General features: G+C 44.4%; 1 protein-coding gene and 1 non-coding gene across 2 annotated transcripts; one reads left to right on the top strand and one right to left on the bottom strand.

The window, feature by feature from the left end:
- Positions 1-2,587: 2,587 nt before the first annotated feature.
- On the top strand, positions 2,588-2,659 carry TRNAQ-UUG (transfer RNA glutamine (anticodon UUG)). The gene has a single exon. It is a non-coding gene; the product is annotated as a tRNA-Gln (tRNA).
- A 7,168-nt stretch (positions 2,660-9,827) lies between these two features.
- GNGT2 (G protein subunit gamma transducin 2) lies at positions 9,828-12,392 on the bottom strand. The gene is made up of 2 exons (XM_035136236.2): positions 12,309-12,392; positions 9,828-10,139 (listed from the first exon to the last, which is right to left on the bottom strand). The coding sequence occupies exons 1-2, from the start codon at positions 12,390-12,392 to the stop codon at positions 10,014-10,016; spliced, it is 210 nt and encodes a 69-aa protein (XP_034992127.1). The 3' UTR covers positions 9,828-10,013.
- Positions 12,393-25,947: the final 13,555 nt, after the last annotated feature.

Raw genomic sequence — 25,947 nt, 5'->3', positions numbered from 1 at the left:
TTAATTTATCATTAATCGCTATATCCCACACTTCTTTATACCACTCTTCTATTTGAAATCCACCTTGCTTTTCCCATTTCCTAGCTATGATCATTCTTGCCGCTGTCAGCAAGTTTATGATTGGTAAGTCCTTCACAGCTTGCGTACATTTAACCTCATCATACAATGATATCAGTGCTATTTCTGGACTTTCATTCAGCTTTAACCCTGTTATTTCTCTTAGCTCATTAAACACCTTTTTTCAAAAGTTTTACAACCCCACCACATAAGTCCCGGTTTCCTGATGTCCCCTCCAATATAACACCGAGTGTTTTTGGTCTATTTGATTTAGTCTTAATCATTTTCTTTTATCTTTATAGACATCATTTTCACAGTGCATTTCTCCCCTATTTTCCCCCAGCTTTGACTATTTATTGGAACTGTTAACTCCTTTCTCCACAATTATTTTAGCTGATCTAGTTGATCCTCTGATTCTACTAATATTTTGTAAATTTCACTGGTTTTCCCTTTCATATTTTCTTATTTATCTTCCCAGAACTATTTGTTTTAAGAAGGGTTGCCTTATTATTGCCTTAGCATTGGTTTTGGGGTACAGTATTAGCCTGTACCCAGTGTCTGAGGTGTGAAAGAAAAGCGGGTCAGAATTTCACCACAAATCTGAAGTTATGCAATTCACTCAAAAATGATGCCAGACTGTTGCAAATCCTCCCCTCAAACGTTTGGTGTTGGAAACAGAAGATTTTACTCATTGCCCAGAACATCGGGCATCGACAACTAAATCTGCGGAAAAACATTTTTTTATTTTAAAAAAGCCACCCTGAATTTGGTCAGAATTTCACCAAAAATCTGAAGTTATCCAACTCACTCAAAAATGGTGCCAAACTGTTGCAAATCCTCCCCTGATACATTTGGCAATCGAAACAGAAGGTTTTTAATCATTGCCCAGAACATCAGGATTCGACAACTTAACCTGCGGGAAAATTTTTTTTGCAAAAAAATCCCTGACCAGAATTTCACCTGGTCAGAATTTCACCAAAAATCTGAAGTTATCCAATTCACTCAAAAATGGTGCCAAACTGTTGCAAATCCTCCCCTGATACGTTTGGCGGTGGAAACAGAAGGTTTTGAGTAATTGCCTGTCAAGAAAACTCCATGGACAAAGACAACAGGCATATAAAAGTTATGACGCTGGAAGATGAGCCCCGAAGAATTTATGCTTTTGAATTGTGGTGCTGGAGGAGACTCTTGAGAGTCCCATGGACTGCAGGAAGATCAAACCTATCCGTTCTTAAGGAAATCAGCCCTGAGTGCTCACTGGAAGGACAGATCCTGAAGCTGAGGCTCCAATACTTTGGCCGCCCACCTCATGAGAAGAGAAGACTCCCTGGAAAAGACCCTGATGTTGGGAAAGATTGAGGGCACAAGGAGAAGGGGATGACAGAGGACGAGATGGTTGGACAGTGTTATAGAAGCGACCAACATGAGTTTGACGAAACTCCGGGAGGCAGTGGAAGACAGGGATGCCTGGCGTGCTCTGGTCCATGGGGTCACGAAGAGTCAGACAGACTAAACAACAACAACAACAGACTAAGAAGTGGTCTAGAGTATCATGGTGGTTTTATCTTGTTTCAATATAAAAATCATATGAATTCATGAGGATGCATGCCTCGGATCCATGTTTTTGTGGTGCTGCAGCACAGCAAAGTGTTGGATCCACGTTTTAAATAGTCCAGTCTGCTTCTCTCATACCCGATGCCTTGGATTCTAGCAGTAATCAAGTATGATACTCGACTCTCTGGCTATTGCCCTCCTTCTCACTACCAGCCAGGAGAGAGAGAGAGAGAGAGAGAGAGAGAGAGAGAGAGAGAGAGAGAGAGAGAGAGAGAATGAATATCTTCCAAAGCGCACCGGCTTCTTCCTTGCTTCCTTGCTTCTTCCTTGCGAAACAGCCTGATCCGGTGCGTTCTTACGCAGCAGCTGATCCCCGTGCCTAAAACGATGCTTATTCCTAGTTACGCATGGAGATTTCGCTCGGGGTGGCCGTTTCCTGTTCCTATCAGGGCACGATCTGCAACCCGCGCTTGCCATTAGTACAGTATACGGAATGAAGCAGCAGCACCCGCGTGACACCCTTGACACCCGTGTGTCCCCCCCCCCAAGCACTCAAATATCTTAGGCAGGTGCTTCTCCGGCGTCACCATCAGGCCTGGCTGGCTGGCGCTGCAGCAAGGCTCCAGACGTCCTCTTGCACCCACCCTGGGCGTGCAACGCTGCAGCCGGGACTACGGTAGCGCCACGGTGCAAAGACCATGCCGTGAAAACGAAGCTCTACAAGTCTAACGTTGCATAAGGAAAATAAATAAATAAATAAGCCATTTCCTGCTTAGCTCATGCTCATGTTTACTTTCCCACCCACCCACCTACCTCGCCGTATGTTTTGTTTTGTTTTGTTTTCCTCCTCTCTCTTCCCCCCTCCCCCCCCGCCAGCCTAATCCGCTCGTACCATTTGCAGGGCAGCAGAGGGGGAGCAGCAGCGGTGGTGGCAGCTGTAACTGAGGAAGCCTCCTGCTCCACTAAGGAGCCAGCAGGTCCCATGGTGTAATGGTTAGCACTCTGGACTTTGAATCCAGCGATCCGAGTTCAAATCTCGGTGGGACCTCGTGGGGGACATTTTTGCCCTAAGTAAATTTAGGGACCTCTTACGACCAGGAGTTGCTCCGTCAAACCAGGAGGGTGGGGGAGAGAAAGGGGGCTGTATTTTGTGCTTGCAAGAGGCATTGGTTAGTACTGCGCATGCGCGCGGCTCTCCAGAGAAAGTGGAGAACTGGAAGGAGAGGAGGCGAAGCGGATCCGGCGCTGCTTTTCATTGGAGACGCTTTAATGGAGCGCCCGGCTCCGAGGGTCCCTTAGCTGCCAAGAAAGGCAAGCGAGGTTTGCAGCATCTTGGCTGGAGATGGCCAATGCTATGCACGTCGAGCAAGCGCTCGCTTACTCCGTGCAGCGTCTGCTAATATTTTTGCGCTGCGCTTTTGCAGGTGGGCAATGCTTTTGCAATTCGATCACTGGATAGAGACCTGCGCCCTCGTCCGCCCTCTTTATTATGCAACCTCCCGGGGGCATCATTTCATAATTTAGCGTGCGTCCGTGCTGCAAAAGAGAGATTTCAATAGCTTGGGGGCAAGGCTCACCCCTGGGCAGAATCCGTGCATATAAGACTGTGCCAATGGCTACTGACTACAGGGAGGTCCGAATGCCAGTTGTTGGAAAGCGTTGCGAGAGGGGAGAGGGTACGAATTGTTGGGAGTTCGGTCCCTGTAGCAGCAAAAGTGCAGAACTAGTCTGATTAGATTAGTGGTTGAAAGAATGAAGAAACATAAGATTTATTCATTTCGTCCACGGTATGATTACCTGCCATCTAGTCATTTTGACACTAGGGCACCCTGTTTGCAAAATTTAACAATTCCAACATACAGGCGTGCTTTCACTTTCTCAAGACTGAATACTGTATACTGCCTTGAGGCTGTACTGGTGGGTCAATTCTGTCCTAAGTCAGTAGCTCATGTGCTTCTGGCTTGCACTCTTTATAAAGATTTGAGGAATGAGGTTATTACTCCTCTATTATTGTCCATGCGGGGTTGGGGTCGCTCAGCCATTGCTACTGTGTCCAGTAAAAACTTCAAGTGATCGATGTCCCGTAGGATGGTCGTTGGGATTGAAAGGAGAAGCCTGGATCTTACAGGGTCATATAGGGAACAGTAAAAGAAAAAGTGTATATAGTCCTCTATCATTCCCTCATTGCATGGGCAGAGTCGGAGGTTCGGTGGTATGTTGGAAAAAGCGCCGTGTAAGAATGCTGTAGGTAACCCCTTGGTTTCACTTGATGTAGCTATCTATATTTTACAGGCCCTTAAACTCAGGGCCACTTTCCTGGCCAACCAGCCAGGCCCTAGTCCTATGTAAATTCCCGTTATATTTTTACCGAACACACATTCCTTTCGCCTTCACCCAACCAGTTGCATTTACCTGGATTTTATATTTAATGTTCTAATTGTTTTTGTTGTAGTTTTATTGTTGTGCGACAGTTGCCTGTCTGTACTTGTGCTATGGCCATACGGCTAATGCAATAAATGATTGATTGATTGATTGATTGTTGAGTCCCAGCTCCTGCCAACCTAGCTACTGTGTCCTTTCTTTTAGCAGATCAAGGTGACAGCAAAAACTGCAAGGTTTTTAGCGGGGGCAATTGGAATAAGATCTATAATTTGACTGTTGATATCAGCCCCCCCAAATGTATTTTCTATAGTTCAGTTTTTACCTCTATCTCCAGTACATTTTATTTTATTGCTGTGGCTGGTGGCTGATGCAACTAAGGATTCTCTCTCTCTCTCTCTCTCTCTCTCTCTCTCTCTCTCTCTCTCTCTCTCTCAGGTTTATTACTCCTGAGTAAGCAAAGCCATCCCGAGGACAAGATTACATGTGACTATCACAGTGCCATGAAGTTAACAGAAGGGAAGGGCAAATCCACACCAGACACTTAAAAACACATCCAGCACACATTTGAAGCTAATCTTGGGATCTGTAGTTTGTTAAAGGGTGCTGGGAATTGTAGCTGTGTGGAGAGTTCACCACAGCTTCTATGCTTTTGAATACCATGAGACCACAGGTTCAAATCCTGCTCGGTGTTTTCCCACAAGCGTCCTGTTCGCCACTGTGAGAACAGGATGCTTGACCAGACGAGCCACTGGCCTGATCCAGCACTGTTCTTCTTCTGGTGTCTTGTTTTATATTAAACTATGTAATTCATTGGGGACGTGGGTGGTGCTGTGGGTTAAACCACAGAGCCTAGGGCTTGCCAATCAGAAGGTCGGTGGTTCGAATCCCCGCAACAGGGTGAGCTCCCGTTGCTCGGTCCCAGCTCCTGTCAACCTAGCAGTTCGAAAGCACGTCGAAGTGCAAGTAGATAAATAGGGACCGCTCCGGCGGGAAGGTAAACGGTGTTTCCGTGGCTGCTCTGGTTCACCAGAAGCGGCTTAGTCATGCTGGCCACGTGACCTGGAAGCTGTACGCCGGCTCCCTCGGCCAGTAAAGCAAGATGAGTGCCGCAACCCCAGAGTCGTCCGCGACTGGACCTAATGGTCAGGGGTCCCTTTACCTTTACCGTTATGTAATTCATTAAGGGAGCTGACGTGTGGCAAAATAGTGGTGAAAATGGGTTGTTTTTCTACGTTGCTGGATGATAGGTTTTACTCCTTAAATAAAGAGCAAGTTGCTCAAAATGTGCAAGATATTTATTTGCTTTTCATGGGGGGTTGCAAATGAAGGGCCTTTAATTATGGACTCTGGCCACATGGGGGCACACCTCTCTGTGCTAAGAGGTTCACAGAAGGAGAATAAGAGAATAAGATAGACTTGCAGAGGTGGCCAAACTTGGCCCTCCAGCTGCTTCTGGACTACAACTCCCATCATCACTAGCTAACAGAACCAGTGGTCAGGGATGATGGGAATTGTAGTCCCAAAACTGCTGAAGGGCCAAGTTTGGCCACCACTGTAATGGTAAAAAAAAGAAAAATATAGAAATAAACTGGGCTACAAAAAAAGATTTGCTAAAGGCAAAAGACAGTAAGCTATTATTAAAAGACTACGAGGAAATAAGGCATCACTTAACGGGGGGTTCAGTATCACCAACTAAATGAAGTGTTCAAGGCAGATAAGAAAAGAGGCTTTACAAATGAAATCTCATTACTAGACAAAGAGTTATTACAAAATAAGACCTGAGCAGAAGCTGGAGGTGCTCACATACTAAGCCCCCCGCCCCAATCCTGTTTGTCTCTCCTCCAGCCCTTTCAGCATAGGTGCCAACTCCCTGGGTGCCCAAGCACCCACAACACTCCCCATGAAGGGGCTAGGCACCCACAAATTTCAGTGCCAAGGCCATACACACTGCATGGCACCCACATAGTTGTTCTTGAAGACAATTCAGCAAAAACATTTGAGGATTCAGGAAATTATCTTTAAAAAGTGGGACATCAGCATTTGCAAGAGAGCGTTTTTGAGAGCAAATTAGTTCTAGCTGCATCATGGATTCTTTTGACCCTTGGGTTGACCTGAAGGTCTGTGGTTAGGCAGCCAAAGAAAGGTGTGTCTGTTGGCCTCCCTGCTAGTTTCACACCAGGACAGCTGGGAGCTCCCACAAAGTTATGGAGAAGGAATCAAATTGTGAAGGCCCCCAATTTCGGACCGTGACCTCGGTGCTTCCTGCATTACAGGAAATCTTCGGGGAAGAATCGAAAGGCAAACAGGAAAGGCCTAGAAGCCCAAATCCCTTTAAAAGAGATTATGTCATTCTGAAATAGGCTATAAAGTACATAGCTTGGCTTAAGTAGGTCACCTGTTTTACAGAAGGAGAAGAGCCCTCCACCTCGCAACGCATACCTGACCCTTCAAATATTTTTTAATTAAAGTTCCTCAATGGATGGACACGCTCAGATTTTATGGGAAATCATACCACTGATCTAGAGACCCAGGCAAAAGATTGCCAGCATGTTGCACTGCCTGTGGAGACAGGGTGCTTCCAGATGGCCTGTTTATTGAGTGTTCACCCTGATTTAGTTTTCAGGGAGATTAGACAGTGTTGGCTATTTAATGAGCATTCAAACCGATTTGTTTGTGAGGTTAGATGACCATTAAGTCAAAAACAAGGGTTGCACTGCACTTTCTGCTGCATTTCCTTATCACTTTCCTTATTGGAAAAAGTCTGATTTGGGGGGGAAGTGAGTTTGCTGTACAAAACCTCCCAATCAAGTGTCATTGTGCAACCTTTGGGATAACCAGCCTCATATAGCCAACATGTGTAAGTCTTTCTTAATGCATGAAGGGGTTAAGATCATAGAGCAGGCTTCCTCAACCTTGGCCCTCCAGATCTTTTGAGACTACAATTCCCATCATCCCTGACCACTGGTCCTACTAGCTGGGGATCATGGGAGTTGTAGGCTAAAAACATCTGGAGGACTGAGGTTGAGGAAGCCTGTCATAGAGTAAGCTGTCTTGCCAGACGTATCATGGGAGGAACTAGATCAAGCCTCCCCAAACTCAGCCCTCCAGATGTTTTTGGCCTACAACTCCCATGATCCCTAGCTAGCAGGACCAGTGGTCAGGGATGATGGGAATTGTATTCTCAAAACATCTGGAGGGCCGAGGTTGAGGAAGCCTGAACCAGGTAATCAGGCCTATTCTCTCCCAGCCTACCTGAGAAGCTCAATGTGTAAACAGGTCTGAGCTTGTTGCTCCAAGTTCAGACCGCATGGCTTTAACAAGCCTTTATTGCGTGCCTGTACCAATAAATTAGGAATTTTCACTATTGTAATCAAGCCAAGTTTAACATCCTGTGCAACTTTTTCTGAATGCTGTATGGAAAAGCACATGAATCTGACCTTTGGAGGATTTGTAAGTAAACCATGTTTAACTTGCCAAACATGCAATGCAGTCATTTTCTGTGCTCAGAGAAGAGAACTTTGGGAGGAACTTTGAAGGGCATATTTTAAAGGTATAACAGCCTATATTTCCATGCATTGCTTTACCACGCTGCATATTTTGTGACCTTAAATCTGGGGGGGGGGTCTCTCACCAAATAGTACTTGCCCCAAACATGGGATCCAGGAATTCTTCCTTTCCGTGTCGTTTTTTCCTTGAACCAACACAACATGAAGTTGTTGGGATGTATTTGAATTCCATCCAAAAATAGAACAACCTGGAAGCATTGCCTGAGGTACTCATGTGGGGGCATCACCAGCAATGGGAACAGGCCTAAATTGCATTCAGGGGATTAGGGCAGGCATCCCCAGACTTCGGCCCTCCAGATGTTTTGGACTACAATTTCCATCTTCCCCGACCACTGGTCCTGTTAGCTAGGGATCATGGGAGTTGTAGGCCAAAACATCTGGAGGGCCGCAGTCGGGATGCCTGGATTAGGGCCTAGATCAGGCATCCCCAGAGTTCGGCCCTCCAGATGTTTTGGACTACAATTTCCATCTTCCCCAACCACTGGTCCTGTTAGGTAGGGATCATGGGAGTTGTAGGCCAAAACATCTGGAGGGCCGCAGTCTGGGGATGCCTGGCCTAGATAGTTAAATGGGGACAGCCTCTCTCTCTCTCTCTTTCTCTCTTTCTCCACACCATACATTTAAAAGAACGTTTAAGCCACATTTCCCCCCTGCAAAGAATCCTGGGAATTGTAGTTTGCCCCTTACACAATTGTGTGTGCAATTCCCAGCACCCTTAACAGTTCCCAAGTTTCTTTGAGGGGGAAATATGCTTTAAATGTACAATGTGTATGCACATTCTGAGGTGAAATAAGTGTATTTGACAGTCACAATTCCCCCCCCCCCCCACAAGAACCCACATTTCTCCCCTTGGAATTTCCCCTCACCGCCCTCCACCTTTCCTGCCTTAGATATGTTTCTCCAATAAATGCTTGATTTGAGCTTCGAAATAAATAAACGAATCAAGAAAGTCAAAGCAGGCCACATCCATTGCTGCACACAAAGATCTGCATTTTTAATTAGAACAATTAGGTGATTGTATTTTGCACTCCACAATACAACTGACAATTCAAAATCTGACTTTAACGCTGCCGTTATTTTACAAGACAATTATGTGTGGTGATGCTGTGTAAAGAATAAGCCTCGTTACTTTTAGAAAAAGTGATGGCAATTATTAATCTTTGACGAAAATTATGGACAACAGGCGGGCTGTGTTGTTATTGTGCTCAGTGTTAATATTCATTTGTCTCAATCCATATATTTATACTGTGTGTGTGTGTACATACATACATACATACATACATACATACATACATACATACATGAGACATCCCACCTGAAGCAAGGTTAGGAAAGTAAGAATAAAAGCTGGCAAACTTTTCAGCATTAGGCTCCAACAGCTGTTATAAAAGCTCTATAGCTAGAAGGCTCTGAAAACTCATGAACGGGGGGGGGGGGGGGACTGCTTTGGGGTGGTTTGGAAGAGAAAAATGGCCGGAGGGGAAAGGATTAGGCAAACACACCTTGGAGCTTTTTTCTTTTCCAAATTGCCCCCTCCTGAAGCTGGTTCGGGCTCGTACAGTGCAGATGTTATAAGGACTGTGAATCCAGGAGGCTTACTCACGAAGAGAAAAAAGGAGCCAGGGGAGGTGTGTGTATGACTTGACACAGAAAAGTGGTCGGAGGGGGAAGGATTAAGGTACTCCTGGAACTTTTCTTTTTGGGCTTTAAAAGTGCTTTAAACGTACAGTGTGCACAGAGCCCTTTACGTCACAAATGTGAGTTATAAAATCTGCAAATGTGTGGAGAACCCTTTTCTTTTCCGACAAAGGGCAATTGACCCACAGAAAAAAGTCAGTGGGATGGTGTAGCCAACGGTGGGTGGAGTCATGGCCAGAAGTGGGTGGAGTTCGAAGCACCACAGGATTTTATTTCTCTCTCTCTGCTATCCCATCTCTGCAAGTTACATGAAATTAGGCCAAGGGCTTCAGATCCCCCACCCCAGCTGTAAAAGACACTCACTTCTTAAGAAGAAGCTTCCTACACAAAGAATACTTTTCTTTGCCTAGCATTTTTCTCTTGGAAAGCTAGTGAAAAACAACAACCAAACACATACAAAATAATAAGCCAATCGAACTAAAAAAAAAACCTAAACCAGCAATTAAAACCAGGCTTCTTTGGGAAACTGGTGATGTATTTACAAAATGGGAATTTATTTTATTTATTCAATTTATATCCCATCCTCTTGAAGCAACCCAAGGAAGGAACTGAATGTGAGGTCCTAAAATAGATATTGTCTTCTTCCTTTTTTCTTTTGGAGGAGACCACTTTCCAATTCTTTTGTTCTATGTGAAACTCCAGCAAAGGAGTCCTACCCCCGCCCCGCCTCCCGGCAGAAGATCATTTACACTCAGTTACGCTAGACAGGTTCTCGCACAAGGACACAACAATGATCTTCTTTCGGCGGGGCCGGGGTCAGCTTATTATACAGCCTCCCTTCTCCTTGAATGGGTTTTTGTCTTCTGGAACACCTTTTAAGAGAGGGTCTTCTCCAGCCATGGATTCTATATAATCCTTGAGTTCTTTTGCTGTCTTGGAGACCTGTGTGAGAAGGGGGGGGGGGAAGTGGCATCATCATTGTGGTTCTGTGGACTAGCCCAAAACTTTTTGGTACCTGATCCCTCCTGGAAAGATTCCTAGACAGGTCCGGGAAAACCTGGACATAAGACAGCCCTACCCATAACGAGTGCCTGGCGTGCTATGGTCCATGGGGTCACGAAGAGTCGGACATGACTAAACGACTAAACAACAACAACCCATAACAGATTTACGGGGACATGGGGAGGAGGAGAGGGAGGGGAAGTGCTACCGTGCAGCCCAAAGTCTTTGCACCAGTGGATCATTCTACTTCATTGACTACAACCCCTCAATGGGAGCAATTTCTGAATAAAGCTGCCCTGTGAAAGCATGCAAATTGGTGGGGGCTGGCTCTACCATTGGACAGAGTGAGATGGTGAATGGTTAGTTATTTACTATTTTCCTTTTGCTTTTTTTAACTGCTGGAGAGGGGAGAGGGGCACTTGTGGGATTTTCTGCCTGAGAGGCCAAAAATAATGTGACCACGGTTTGGTTTGGCCACAGCGGGTGGCACTGTGGGTTAAACCACAGAGCCTAGGGCTTGCCGATCAGAAGGTCGGCGGGTTGAATCCCCGCAACGGGGTGAGCTCCCGTTGCTCGGTCCCAGCTCCTGCTGGGACGTCAAAGTGCACGTCAAACTGCAAGTAGATAAATAGGTACAGCTCTGGTGGGAAGGTAAACAGCGTTTCCGTGTGCTGCTCTGGTTCGCCAGAAGCGGCTTTGTCATGCTGGCCACATGACCTGGAAGCTGTACGCCGGCTCCCTCGGCCAATAACTCAAGATGAGCGCCGCAACCCCAGAGTTGGTCACGACTGGACCTCATGGTCAGGGGTCCCTTTACCTTTACCTTGACTTTTGGAATAGGGTGAAGCCTCTTTCTGCTCCTCCTACTTTTGGCAGCAAAATGTCTTGGGCCAACACAATAAAGTAATGACTAACAGACTCCTCCCACTAGAGAAAGTCGGAAATCTCAATTTCAAACTTTTTCAGGGTTTTTTGTATAGCCAAGTACTAAACTCTGGTGTGTGTGTGTGTGTGTGTGTGTGTGTGTGTGTGTGTGTGTAAATACTGTATTCGGCAAATCCCCCTATCTGGAAGCAAAATCCTCACTGATGTTATCTCCATGAGTGGTATTCAATGCAAGGCCTACTCAGATGAGACCCATTCTAGTTAATGGGCACAACCAACTTAGGTTTGTTAGTTTCAATAGGCCTATTCTGAGTAGGAGTTAATTAAATGAATGCCACCCCATGTGTCTTGCTACTTGAATGTTTGAAATACTCAAGTAGCTGTCTGGTTGAAACAACCCATAGTCTTTGCACTACTACAAAAAGTGGGCACCGTTCAACAAGAAATTCTGCTGCGCAAGACACATTAAATATTTGGGAACTGTGCAATACTGTTGTATCCTCGCATAGCTTCCATTTATTTCAGTGGGCCTTGTGCAGGAGAACTTCTCAGTGGCTTATGCTTGCTTCATTTGATCATAGCCAGAACTGAACAACCTCCTCTATCCACCTGACAATTTGTGCTGTGTGACCCAGGTGGCGCTGTGGGTTAAACCACTGAGCCTAGGGCTTGCTGATCAGCGGTTTGAATCCCTGTGACGGGGTGAGCTCCCGTTGCTTGGTCCCAGCTCCTGCCAACCTAGCAGTTCGAAAGCACATCAAAATGCAAGTAGATAAATAAGAACCGCTACAGCGGGAAGGTAAACGGCATTTCCGTGTGCTGCTCTGGTTCGCCAGAAGCAGCTTTGTCATGCTGGCCACATGACCGGGAAGCTATATGCCAGCTCCCTCGGCCAATAATGCGAGATGAGCGCGCAACCCCAGAGTCGGTCACGACTGGACCTAATGGTCAGGGGTCCCTTTACCTTTAACTTAAAATAACTGTATATAGGGTTGTATATATACCATATCTTTAAAACACATGACATCCTCCAAAGAACCCTGGGAATGGTAGTTCCGCCCCCCTCCCACGGAGTTACAATTCCCAGCACCTTTAAACTGCATTTCCCACAATTATTTGAGGAAGTCATGTGCTTTAAATGCACATTGTGTGTGCAGCCTGGCACCAATTGGCCGGCCAGCGTAAATACTGGTATTTTGTCTCGGAGCATTTGGGAATCATTACCATTTGTCTTTCAAGCTTCACTTCCTTTTTCAGCTGGTCTAATTCCATCTTTAAGAGCTCTTTCTCAGTCATATCCTGGGCCATCTTGCCCTGAAATCCAAAGACAAATCCATATTAGCCAATCTCACGCAGCCCCTCTGGCAGAGACAAATGTCACAACAGCGAAAGCTCCATTCTGGGGCAACTGACAACTTGTGGCGGGGTGTGTGTGTGATTTTCGCTGGATCCTTAGCAGCGGGGAGGGTTAAACTCCTCCTCCTGCACTGTGGCCCCAGCTCAGTTTCCCTCCCCTTGTGGTATCTATTTAAAACTTTAAAAACTGTGCCCATCAATAGATTGTAGGATTGACCACTATGTTTGGTGTGTCTACTTATGCCATAGATATTCCTTGCTCCCTACATGCAGTCACGGCAGTGAAGATTCGCAAAGAACCTTGGGTTTAATCAGTTAGTTAAGCAGCTTGTTCAACCACCACCATATGGCTCCCCCCGCCACACTTCGTTTGTTGCAAAAGTTGGGTGACTTAAGCAAGGGACTAAGAAGGTATGCATCTGGGAAGGAGGAAAAAATAGGGATAAGTTATGGACAACCCCACTGAAACTCTGGACAATGTCTCCCCGTGTCTTCTTGGGTGTGCCAAGATGCTTGGAACATCCCTTTGTTGGGATGTTCTCAAGAGGAGAATATTCTGTTTTGAAGAATCTGCTTGGTCCAAGTCTGGGATAACAAGTTAACTCCACAAAAGAGATAGCAAAAAAACCACCCATGAGATGCCTGTCAATACTTAGTGCCTCTGGGACAGTAGACTGATGGTGGAAGTTGGCAGTCCCAATGCAAACAGGAGGGCTACTGGTTCCCCATCTCTGAAATGTGTGACACTCCTCCCTCTGCAGTTTGGATGGTACAGGCCAAGAACAGTTAAGCCGATCCATTGCTTGTACAGTGGTACCTCTACTTATAAATAACTCTACTTACGGATTTTTCTACTTACAAATGGAGCTCCGTCTGCCATCTTGGATGTGGTTTAGATAGGATTTTTTTCTACTTACAAATTTTTAGATAGGGTTGCTTCGACTTACGAATTTTTCTCCCAATGCATTCCTATGGGATTCGACTTACAATTTTTTTCGACTTACAAATGTGTGTTCGGAACGCATTAAATTCGTAAGTAGAGGTACCACTGTACAGATAAGGCTGAGTGAGGAGTTGCGTTCTCATCTCCCTGGTTGCTGTAACTGCTATACTGCATTGGCAAAACCCCATTTTTAATAGGATCATAGAATTGTAGAGTTGGAAGGAAACCTGAGGGTCATCTAGTCCAACCCCCTGCCATTCAGGAATCTCAGCTAAATGATGCATACATGACAGGTGGTCATCCAGCCTCAGCTTAAAAACCTCCAGGGGATTGTTTTATTGTGTTTTAATTAGAGTATATTTTCAATTATTGTATATTATATTACTGTTGTGCGATTGGTTTTTTAAAATATTTTGTAGACAGCTCAGAAGCTTGTTTTGGCTTTAAGCAGTATAATGACGACGAAAATAATTTACAACGCTATTGTTAACATAGTAAGGGAGCAGTAAGTGGCAAAAACTATTGTAGGTGCCCGTTTGAAATTCCAAATTAAGGTAGACCAATAAAGGCTTCAGTATCAGGCAGAAGCAAGTATTCGGCTTTAAGGCAGAATCAGTGCAGTGTCCAACCAGCTCCAAGCTTCTGAGCACAAGAGGCCAATTCCTTTCCCAACTATCCAGAAAAAAATCAGCCGGAACCAAACAAATTATCTAGCTGTGGCTTCCATTAGGACAGACAAACCCAAGCAGGGTAACAATCCCATTTCTCTGCTAAGGGCTGTTTAAACATTTTGAATCACCCTGTCTTGAATTAGAGAGGCACTGCAAAGTTTTTGTTTTTGTTTTGCCAGTTTAAGGAGTTGGTAATGCTAGGGGTCGGGGTTAGGTAGTGAAATAATTGCCAGTCCTGTGTCCTAACTTTCAGAGTTGAAATGACTGACCCGCTTCTTCTAAATGGAGCAAAACAACATTTTGCTGACCTTCCTGCTATTTCCATGCAAAAGTTAAGAAGTTGCCCTTTGCTAGAGTTTTCTTTTTTCCCCACCCATAAGCCCCAAAGCGCTTTATTATCGCTAATGAAATAAGCCTCTCCAACCCACAGAGAGGAAGGCAAGCCTGATCTGTATTTTAGAGACCCATAGCATGGCAAGCGGATTGTTATTCTGGCTTCTCCAAGGTCACGAAACAAAAACAGGTCAAAGTTTTGGGACCTGTCTGCCCCCAAGTTTCTCCCATCATAACAGCTGCAGAAAAACACCAGCCTTTGATGATAGCTCTGGTCCTCTTTGGCCCCTTCCAAGCTGCATGTGTGAATAAGTGATGGATAAAAAATAATACATAATGCTGGATTCAGATTTTGTGGAATTGCTAAAATTGGAACTTGGCTGAAATCATTGCCATGAATATGGGGTCAGTTTGGATGATATATTTACATAGCCTCCAAACCTGTGGTTTTGTATGTGCAAGATGAGAACCTATTGTAGAGGTCAAAACAGTCTCTTTGTTCAGTTAATGCTCCTGGCCAGCCTATTCAGGATCCTTTTTACATGTCTAAAGAAACAACTAGCTAGTGGAGGTGTTAGGCCCATAGCTGCCAAGTTTTCCCTTTTCTCGCGAGGAAGCCTATTCAGCATAAGGGAAAATCCCTGTAAAAAAGGGATAACTTGGCAGCTATGGTTAGGCCTTCCCCCACTCACCTGACTGGACACTACTTCATGCTAGGTGTGGGAGAATAGATCACGGGGATTCTGAGCTAGTCTCATATGGAGCTGTGAAGACACAGAGACTTGGCTTGCTCTCTGTGCTGCAACCAAAACTATGGTTTGGGGAGGGCTCCCTAGGAACGGAATAGTCAAGGCCAGGTTCAGAAGCACCCCAAAATACATGCCTGTGATTTCCAGAGGAATATACTACTCCATCCAGAACAACTTGAATCTCAGTTCCCAGATCGGCTGTTCAACTGACCCAGGCCCCTCTGTCTTGCCAGAATCCACTCCACTGCCATCTCCATTCTGCACTCAGAAGCAGGCTTATGGAGAAGGGCCTCCTGTACCAAGTGCTCTGAGCAGAAGGAGGGGAGCTGCAGAAGAGTTGCTTATGAGATACACATGCACAGGTTGATAGGAGAGCCCCATGTTTCTTATGTTCATGCACATGGTGCTTCGCTCATGGTGCGCCCTCTGATGCTCCTGTGATTCACCGACTTTGGACCACACTTTTGAAGCTTGGGCTTCTTCTGCTCCCCAGCCTGGCACAAGTGTACTCAGAGTACACTTGTGCCAGGCTGGGGAGCAGAAGAAGCCCAAGCTTCAAAATTTAGGCAGCAGAGATAGAGGGGCTCCTAGCTCATGACACTATGCGGCGATACTCTTAAGATCGCCACCTGATCCACATGATACAGCCTCCTCCAATTGGGTGCCCTCCAGATGTTGTTGGATATCACCTTAAGTCATCCTAGATGTTGGGGGCATGTTTTGCTACTGCCAGACAGCACTGGCTCTCAGCTTTCTTTCTGGACCCAATTCATGGTGCTGGTTATGAAGTTTAAAGCCCTGTACCGTTTGGAACCATGATACGTGATGGTCCATCTGCTCCCATATGAACTTGCCCTAGTACCAAGATCATCGACAATTCCATGCCCAAAGGGGTCTACCTCACCCCATCCTTGGTTGTCTTCTGCTGCAGTGTGAAGATCTTACTATCTTGTTTTAGGAAGGCCTTCATTTTTCTGTTCTCTTTGATTGGTTTTACTGCTGCTGCTTTGTTTCATCTTAAGTAATGATGATTTTACTGTTTCTATTGCATTTCACATTTAAAATATTTCTAATTGTGCTCATGTTTCTTTTTCTGTCAGTCCTCTCGAACTTCCAGACTCTTGAGTTAGAGAATTTTTGCTGCTGCTGTCGGTATTATTTTGTGTATCTTTGGTTGTGTACTTTTTGAAGTGTTTTATTTATTGTTTAGGACTACTTTTGTTATGTTTGTAATTGTGTAGGTCTTTTTATGTTGTAAGCCGCTTTGAGCAGAGTTATGGAAAGAAGCCATACCAATAAAATGATGGTGATATACCGGAAAATGTTTTAAATGAATTTCAGCACTGTCCTATGCCCGTTTACTCAGAGATCAGTCCCACAGCGTTCAGTAGGGCCTGCTCCTAGTAAACGTTGTGTTCCCACCTGAATGATTGAATGAATCCTGAATCACTGCATAGGCTGGTTGTAGATTTCATGACTGAATTAGGGATTCAGTAAATTTTACTGCCCTTTCAATAGCATTAGCTGGTTTTGCAAAAAAAAAAAAAAACCCATCAGATTTCATACGATACGAGGGTGTGTTCAGTGAGGATGTGAAGGAAGATTGTTGAAATGAGTTTATCTCCTCTTTAAGGCAAACCATTGTATTGGTGAATGAACCAAATGCTTGAGATACAATCTCAGAGGAAAGAACAAGGCGATGGCCTTATTCCCAAAGTGGTTTAACAACCGATCCCTCTTCCCAGAGAACTCAGGAAATTGTAGCTCTGTGAAGGGAAAAGGGGACTCCCCGCAACTCTCAGCATCCTTAACAAACTCCAGTTCCCAGGATTCTATGGGGAAAGCTCTTTAAAGTGGCATGATACTGCTTTAATTGTGCGATGCAGATGGGATCTTAGTTAAGTTGCTAAAATTTACACTAGAGCATTTACATAAGAACACAAGCTCAGAACACTGACTTTCTGGGTCTCTAAGAAGTTTAACAGGGCTCCTCACTGACCTTTGAACTTGCCCTTCTAACCACTGTCCCATATGGCTTTCTGATTTACTTCCTCAGCAGTATGACTTATACTCTTTATTATTATTATTATTTATGATCTTTAGTTATATATATATTTTAGAATCATTCTAACATTTCAGAACTCGACTTCATTCCTCCTCTTTCTGCGGTTCCTTACATTTTTTATTTTACATTTCCTGCATATTCTAAATTAACTTATTCTTTTATTCATCTACTTTAAATATATGCTCATGAAACTGCAGGTTATTACAATAATCCTGCCAATGTCCTTATCTGTTTACAGTTTGTTTGTAAACAAACCATTCTTTTATTAAAAGTTTGTTATCTTGATTTCTTATTTTTCTGGTAAAATTCGCCCTTTCTGCATATTTCACAAGTTTTTGTATCCATTCTTTTGGATACAGTCGGGACCTTTTTCTTCTTTCCATTTTTAGGAAAATAACATTTTTGCTGCTGTAGTTACAAATATGTATAAATTTCTATACTGCTTAGGTAGTTCTACCCCTATAATTCCCCAAAGGAAAACTTCTGGGTTGTTTTTTTAAAAAAAACAAATGTTATTTTAAACATCTTTTTCAATTCATTATATATCATTTCCCAGTAAGCTTTAATCTTACTACAAGACCACCACATATGATAAAAAAAATATTTTTTCTCTTTGCATTTCCAGCACTTATTTGATTTTGATTTATACATTTTTGCCAATTTACTCGGTGTTGGATACCATCTATATAACATTTTCATGTAGTTTTCTTTTAAACCATAGCATGCTGTAAATTTTATATCCAATCATTCCCATGCTTCCATATCTATATTATAACCAATATCTAGTCCAATGTATTATTGAAGATTTTACTTGCTCATCCTTTGTCTCCCATTCCAATAATATCTTATACATTTTAGAAAGCACGTTAACATTACAGTCCAACAGATCTCTCTCCAATTGTGATATTTGTTCCCCAAACCCTCATATCCTATCTTTCTTAAATACTTTATTCAAGTGATGTTGTTAGCTTTCCTGATAAATCCTTAAATTCTTTTAATTTATACTCTCCTCCCTCTTGTTTTAATAAAGTTCTATAAGTTTTCTAACCTTCTATCATGTTCTTTTTCTTTACCGCTTCCAACAGTGAGAGCCAAAGTGATGTTTTTGTCTCCATTAATTTTTTGTATTTATCCCATACTCTATACATTTCCCCCCCCCCCAATTATATGATTTGTAAATCCTTTATGTACTTTCACCTTTTCATACCACAAATAAGTGTGCCAAACCAAAATATTATCATGACTTTCTAGATCTAAGATATGTGGGTTCTCCAATGTCATCCATTCCTTCAACCAACAAAGACAAGATGCTTTATAATATAATCTCATATCAGGCAGGGAGAAACCTCCTCTCTCTTTTGCATCTATCACTATTTTATATTTTAATTCTCTGTTTTTTTTCCTTGCCAGATATATTTAGAAATATCTTTTTGCCATACATTGAAACAATCTGTCTTGCTGATCACCGAAATTGATTGTGAGAAAAATAAATTTTTTGGTAATACATTCATTTTCATAGTTGACACGGTATTATATTTTAAGACAACCAACAGGGATGAATGGGTGGTGGAACGTCCATCCATTGGTTAAAAGGTGCAGAAAGGAATCTTTTTAGTTGTTTTCTTCTGTAGACATTGTAAGAACCAATCCCAACTCTCCTGCCCCATAGGCTTCCCCCTTTCCTTGCAATTTGTCATGGGCACCATGCCTCCTTTCCTCTATTCTTGTACAGTTTTGCCATTGGGCCAAAATACTTAATCCAATCTACACAGCTCTGTTCAGACAAACCAGCACTTCTTGTGCTAATGCCAACACAGTTCCCATCTAATGCATCAGATGGGACTGATTTGGAAAGATAATATAAATCGTACTTGACATCTCGGTCCAATGTGTGTCTTTCCAAAGCTGTTCAAAACCAGTTTGCAGAACATGATTTCCTAAGTTGTATGGAGTTTGGGTTGTTTTTTGACCGCAAGTGAAACAGCGCCCCACCCTCAAAGCATTTCGAGGTCAAAACAATTCCTTATTTTCTCTTTCCCCTTTGCTCAATTAGAGTTTTGTCGTGAACCCGGTCACTGACAGCATCAGGGCAGAAGTACATAATACTGTGCAAGGCCCCAGTCAGCAGAATGAGCAGGAAGGACCCAAATTTTGCTGTAAACGAAGCAAGACACTTGCTATCTAAAGATAGGCCCCAGCAAGACCGCCAAGTCCATAGTCTAAAATTGCACAGCCAGACCCTCCAAGTGTCCCTATTTTCCAGGGACAGTTGCGGATTTACAGAAGCTCTCCCGGTTTCTGATTTGATCCCGGAATGTCCTGCTTTCCCAATTTTCATTGGAGAAAGGTTGGAGGGTAGGAGTTATGCAACCCCCCCTGAGCTAAGGAGATAAGTAACTAGACAACCTTTCGAAGACATCTAAAGGCCAGCCCTTGTATAGGGAAGTTTTTGAAATGTTTTATGATGTTTTCATATATGTTGGATGGAAGCTGCCCAGAGTGGCTGGGGCAATCCAGTCAGATGGGTGAGGTATAAATAAAAAAATTGTTGCTGCTGCTGAATAGGACACCCCTATTTTCATTGGAGAAATGTTGGAGGGTATGCAGCTGGACCTATTGACAGGAGAACTTCTTATGCTGCCTAGTACAGAGTGTTTTTAGCCTTGCCCTGGGAGTGACACTCACACAATAAATTTAAAGCACTCGTGTACTGCATTGGCAGTCATGGCTTCGCCCAGAGAATCCTGGAAGCTGTAGTTGGCTAAGGACATTGGGAATTGTCACCCTGTGAGCAGGGTCTCCTAACAGCTTTCAGCACCTTTAATAAGTGACAGTTCCCAGAATCCTTTGTAGGAAGCCATGACTGCTGAAGTACTGCTTTAAATGTATGGTGTTGATTTGCCCAAGAAAGAAGCGCCCGAAGGAAAGTGTTCCATTCTCTCTCTCTCTCTCTCTCTCTCTCTCTCTCTCTCTCTCTCTCTCTCTCTCTCTCTCCTCTCTCCTCTCTCCTCTCTCCTCTCTTCTCTCTCTCTCCTTTTCAAGTGTCTCCCATAAGGACCTGGTTGGGTCCTTAAAGGTCTCGGGGCACAATCCCACCACAGGAATGTGCATAAACATATAAAATGCCTCTGAGAATATTAAGATGGGAGGATGGCTGGGATCGCACCAGCCCTGCATTTTGCAGCATGGTGGGGATGAGGGCAAGGTTGAACTTCCAAATCCCAGGCACATTTTATACTTCCATGGATTTACAGGGGCTTGTGGAAACATTTCTGTCAATCGGCCTTCTGCCTCACTCAGCTAACCCTAATCCCAAAGTATAGCTATGGCTAGAGAAGCGAAGGCCTGGAAAAACTTCAGAAATTGAGGGAGGAGAAACCCAGGCCCTCAGCCAATTTTTTTTGCTAACAAATAAGACACGGGGGGGGGGGGAGGACAGGAAAAAACCTCCAGTTTTTCCACCCCCCCCCACAATGTCTTCTTATGCTTAGTTTAGGCATACATGACAAAGATTTGTGGGTAATTTCCTTAGTGTTAAAATAACTTTTAAAAAGCTACCCTTTCTAGGTATCATCTACCATCATTTTTAGTCTTGCCCCAGCCATTTTAGCAGCTGCTTCTTTTATAACTTTTCAAACAGTTTATGAAGCTTCTCTAATGCATGAAATGAGTGGTTGTGTTTGCCGTCATTTATTATTTTGTGTTGCCTTGGTTTCTGGTGTGCATTGGCACCACTGCTAAATATTTTAAAGGGGTTTTTTGTTTTATTTGTTTTTAAGAAATCAATATGTTATATGTTGTTATATGTTATATGTTGGAGCTGTGGGCTAAACCACTGAGCCTAGGGCTTGCTGATCAGAAGGTCAGCGGTTCGAATCCCTGCGACGGGGTGAGCTCCCATTGCTCGGTCCCAGCTCCTGCCAACTTAGCAGTTCGAAAGCACGTCAAAATGCAAGTAGATAAATTGGTACCGCTCCGGCGGGAAGGTAAACAGTGTTTCCGTGCGCTGCTCTGGTTCACCAGAAGCGGCTTAGTCATGCTGGCCACGTGACCTGGAATCTATACGCCAGCTCCCTCAGCCAATAATGCGAGATGAGCGCGCAACCCCAGAGTCGGTCACGACTGGACCTAATGGTCAGGGGTCCCTTTACCTTTTTTAAGTACATAAATAAATAAAATGCAAAAAAAAAATGGTTTCAACCCCATCTACAGCATTGGCGCAATGCATATTGTTTCTGTGCCATGTTGGGAAGGCTTTTTACTCTACAAAAAAAAGTCAGATGGGCAGCATATAAATAATAAAAATATCATCATCATCATCATCGGGGCATTGTGGCTTTCAATAGGCACTCCTCCCATCAATGCGTGTGGGCATGTGCGTCTGTGGGCATGCATACCAGTGGCACACTAATCTTTCTGTCACACCGCTTCCATTTCTCTTTTAAACCATCAAGCCATTGTCTTTTTCCACATCCAAATCAGACTGTAGGAACCTGTATCTGAGTGGAGGTTGCAGCAGGTGGATTTGACATATAAAGCTGCTACCCCCAAAACACTTAATGGAAACTCCTTCAAACTCCTCCCCCCCCAAGTAAAATGTGCATAGGCAAGGTCAGTGATTTCCCCCCTAAAAAATAATAATAAATGTTTAAGGGTACTCTCGTTTTGACTCAAGAAAACCACCATTTTATAGTTCAAATCAGGAAAAATAAATACAGTAAATGGACAGATGGACAAAGATTCACAAAATGTTTTGGGGTATGCGTCCCCCCAGAAAAAGAAGGACTGGGTAAGGTGACCTACAGCAATTTTATTTTCCGATCACAAAACAATCCTGGTTTGTTCAAGGAGAGAAGACCTACCTCTTTTGATGTGTTTCCCCCTCCAAAGCTCCACTGTGTTTTAGAGATACATTTGCCTGCACTGGTGAGATGATGTCCTCTGCTGTGTCCACTTGTCGGCTTGAAGATGTCTTCGGTATTAGGTGGTGATTCGCTTCGGAACTGATTGTCTCCTGTCCTTAATCTGATAATAGACTCAGCAAGTTAAAACTGGTCAGGTGTTTTGACTTAACCTCAAACTCGGGGTAAGGGGGGAGAGGGGGGAGGAGGAGACAACAGATGGCACCTTTGGGGGGGGGAGCAGATCAATAGATCTATCTGCAGACAAACATTGAAATACTGCAAAATCAGACCTTGGGAATCCCCAAGGTCTCTATAGCCATTCATGGACCACTATGTTTTGCCCACCACCCATTTACTGTAGAGAGGAGAGTTTCCCAAACTTGGTCTCCAGCTGTTTCTTGGACTGTAATTTCCATCATCCCTGACCACTGGTCCTGCTAGCTAGGGATGATGGGAGTTGTAGTCCAAAAGCAGCTGGAGACCCAAGTTTGGGAAACCCTGCTCTAGAGAGTCAGAGGTGCGACAACATTGTTGACTCAATCCCCAAACCTGTTTCCATTGCCAGGACCGACTCCACCTGGGAGACACTAACCCAGCCTTCACCAGCCTGGTGTCTTCCAGATGTTTTGAACATGAACACTCATCAGTCCCAGCCAGCACAACTGTGCTGGCTAGATGGGAGGAGAGTTGGCCAAAACTTCTGAAGGGCCAAGCCTGCATGAAATGTGGCCTTGGAGCAAAACGAGAGTGCATGCTCATCATCAATAAATATCTATGGCACATTGCCATGCAGCTGGGATCAAGATGTAGTAGTAATAATAATAATAATAATAATAAATATATTTATATTCCGCCCATCTGGCTGGGTTTCCCCAGCCACTCTGGGCGGCTCCCAACAGAATATTAAAAACACGATAAAACATCAAACATTAAAAAACTTCCCTAAACAGGGCTGCCTTCAGATGTCTTCTAAAAGTCAGAGAGTTGTTCATTTCCTTGACATCTGATGGGAGGGCGTTTCACAGGGTGGGCACCACCACCAAGAAGGCCCTCTGCCTGGTTCCCTGTAACTTCACTTCTCACAGGGAGGGAACCGCCAGAAGTCCCTCGGAGCTGGACCTCAGTGTCTGGGCTGAACGATGGGCGTGGAGACGTTCCTTCAGGTATACTGGGCTGAGGCCGTTTAGGGCTTTAAAAGTCAGCACCAACATTTGAATTGTGCTTGGAAACATACTGGGAGCCAATGTAGGTCTTTCAGGACCGGTGTGATGTGGTCTCGGCGGCCACTCCCAGTCATCAGTCTAGCTGCCGCATTCTGGATTAGTTGCAGCTTCCAAGTCACCTTCAAAGGTAGACCCACGTAGAGCACATTGGAGTAGTCCAAGCAGGAGATAACCAGAGGATGCACCACTCTGGTGAGTCAGTCTGCGGGCAGGTAGGGTCTCAGCCTGCGTACCAGATGGAGCTGGTAGACAGCTGCCCTGGACACAGAGGACATGGACAGCCAGCTGCGCTCCTGGTCCTTCAGGGGCACAGTTATTCCATTCAGGGAGTCCCCCACACCTGCCTGTCCCCTGTCCCCTCAAAACAGTACTTCTGTCTGCTATTTCAAACAAAAGTGCTATCCCAGATATTCTATGGAATCCCGCTATGGGTCCAAGCATATAACAGTGATTTAAAAAAAGATTCATTCCAGCTTTCTGAGACGTATTCTTGGACTCCCAATTGTAATCAAATATGAAACAATGTGTGCAGAAATGGGCATACACACAATGGAATATTGGGCTTGGACCACCTCGATAAAATACTGGTTACGCTGCCATTTTGTCGAGAGACAAAATATCATGGCAGCTGTAAACAAAATTTGATTTAAATATCTTAAATAGCAGAGCCAATTACGTCACTAAGTTAATAATCCCAGCCCAACGTAGGGCTTTTAGGCTGGCCCATTTGAATGTTTTTCCCTCGGCTTTTGTCAAGGGAAGATACCAAAACATTCCTAGAAACGAGAGATTCTGCAGATGTTCTATGAATGTCCCGGACACTGTAGAGCATATTCTCTTTCATTGCCCATTGTACAGACTCTTGAGAGTCCCATGGACTGCAAGAAGATCAAACCTATCCATTCTTAAGGAAATCAGCCCTGAGTGCTCCCTGGAAGGACAGATCCTGAAGCTGAGGCTCCAATACTTTGGCCACCTCATGAGAAGAGAAGAATCCTTGGAAAAGACCCTGATGTTGGGAAAGATTGAGGGCACAAGGAGAAGGCGACGACAGAGGACGAGATGGTTGGACAGTGTTCTCAAAGCTATGAACATGAGTTTGACCAAACTGCGGGAGGCAGTGGAAGACAGGAGTGCCTGGCGTGCTATGGTCCATGGGGTCACGAAGAGTCGGACACGACTAAACGACTAAACAACAACAACAACAGTACGCTCCGTCAACGTGTACTGTCCCCTCTTTTGGGTGGTCTGGAACCCCAGCAAGGTGAAAGTGTGGGATTCTGCCTATCTGACGTTGACCAAAGGGTAACGGCGGGGGTAGCCGAGTTTTTGCTAGCAGTCCTCCAAGGAGCAGGTTAATTTCTCTTTTATGGTTTATCTGCAAAATGCCTAATAAAGGTTTGATAGGTATAAGTACTTCTGTCTGTAGCGCCTGCAGGTGCAGAGGAATAGCTTTCAGGTAGGGATCAGCCCCAGACCTCTCTCTCTTGGGTGGGGAGAAATTAAGTACAGAGACTGGCTCATAAACACCCAAGGTCAAATTCAAGTTGTATTTGTGGGCACAGCATCCCTGTACGAGTTATCCTCCAGAGTTACTTAGTGGCTTAACGCGAGCAGAGCTGGATAGATGTCAAGAGGGCAGTGTGCGCTCTCTCGCTCTCTCCATGCCCTGGCCCAGCTGCAGCAATCTTCGGTTTCACTGATTAGGGATGTAACATCCAGAGTATCTCAGCTCCCCTTCCCCTCAGAACATAAATTTCTACTTAATAATAATAATAATAATAATAATAATAATAATAATAATATATTATTTATACCCCGCCCATCTGGCTGGGTTTCCCCAGCCACTCTGGGTGGCTTCCAACAGAAAAATGAAATAAAATAATCTATTAAACATTAAAAGCCTCCCTAAACAGGGCTGCCTTCAGATGTCTTCTAAAAATCCTGGGCACTGATTTCTTCCTCGGTGGAAAATGTAAGTGTACAAATCTCTGGGCAAGAGGTTCTGTGTGGACCTCAGGGTCCAGCTACATGTTGCTTTCGTTGTGTGGTCGGTAAACAGACAGGATTATTATTATTATTATTATTATTGTATTATTATTTACTAGGGGCCAGCTCTGCTGATTTTCATCCAGACCACAGTGTATGGGAAAGGGAAGCACCAAGACAGCAGCAAGGGGATGCACCAAGACAGCCACCCCACAACCTGGGGCTCTCCAAATGGTTTGGCCTGCAACTCCCATCAGCCCCAGCCAGCATGGTCAATGGTCAGGAATGATGGGACTTGGAGTCCAGAAGCCTCTGAAGGGTACCATGCCAGGGAAGGCTGCACTAGGGGTTGCTTAGAAGTTCTCAGTGAAAATCAGACACCTAGCAGATCTACCCGGGGTGGACGTTTCATAATTTTGGCACCACTACAGAAAAGGCCCTGGTGGTTGTTGAAAGAGAAGTGGACCTCAGATGTGGATCTGATTCATTGTAGTACCGAATCAAATGTGTGAATACAGAGGTCTGCTCAACCAAGAGTCCTGAAGGACCAATCATTGACCCCACTCCCTCTTTCCTTCGCCCAAGCCCCCTGACTCCCTGTAATAGCACTGGGCTTGATAGATGTTCCTA

The sequence above is a fragment of the Zootoca vivipara genome, chromosome 13 (genome assembly GCF_963506605.1).
Source record: "Zootoca vivipara chromosome 13, rZooViv1.1, whole genome shotgun sequence".
Classification (NCBI taxonomy): domain Eukaryota; kingdom Metazoa; phylum Chordata; class Lepidosauria; order Squamata; family Lacertidae; genus Zootoca; species Zootoca vivipara.
This window is presented reverse-complemented; position numbering and strand designations above follow the sequence as displayed.

What these genes read in the sequence shown, in the direction of transcription:
- GNGT2 (XM_035136236.2), bottom strand. Translation starts at nt 12,392, where the DNA reads ATGGCCCAGGATATGACTGAGAAAGAGCTCTTAAAGATGGAATTAGAC. An exon ending in TGAAGCTTGAAAGACAAATG is followed by an intron (nt 10,140 to 12,308) that starts GTAATGATTCCC and finishes CTTCTCACACAG; the next exon opens with GTCTCCAAGACAGCAAAAGA.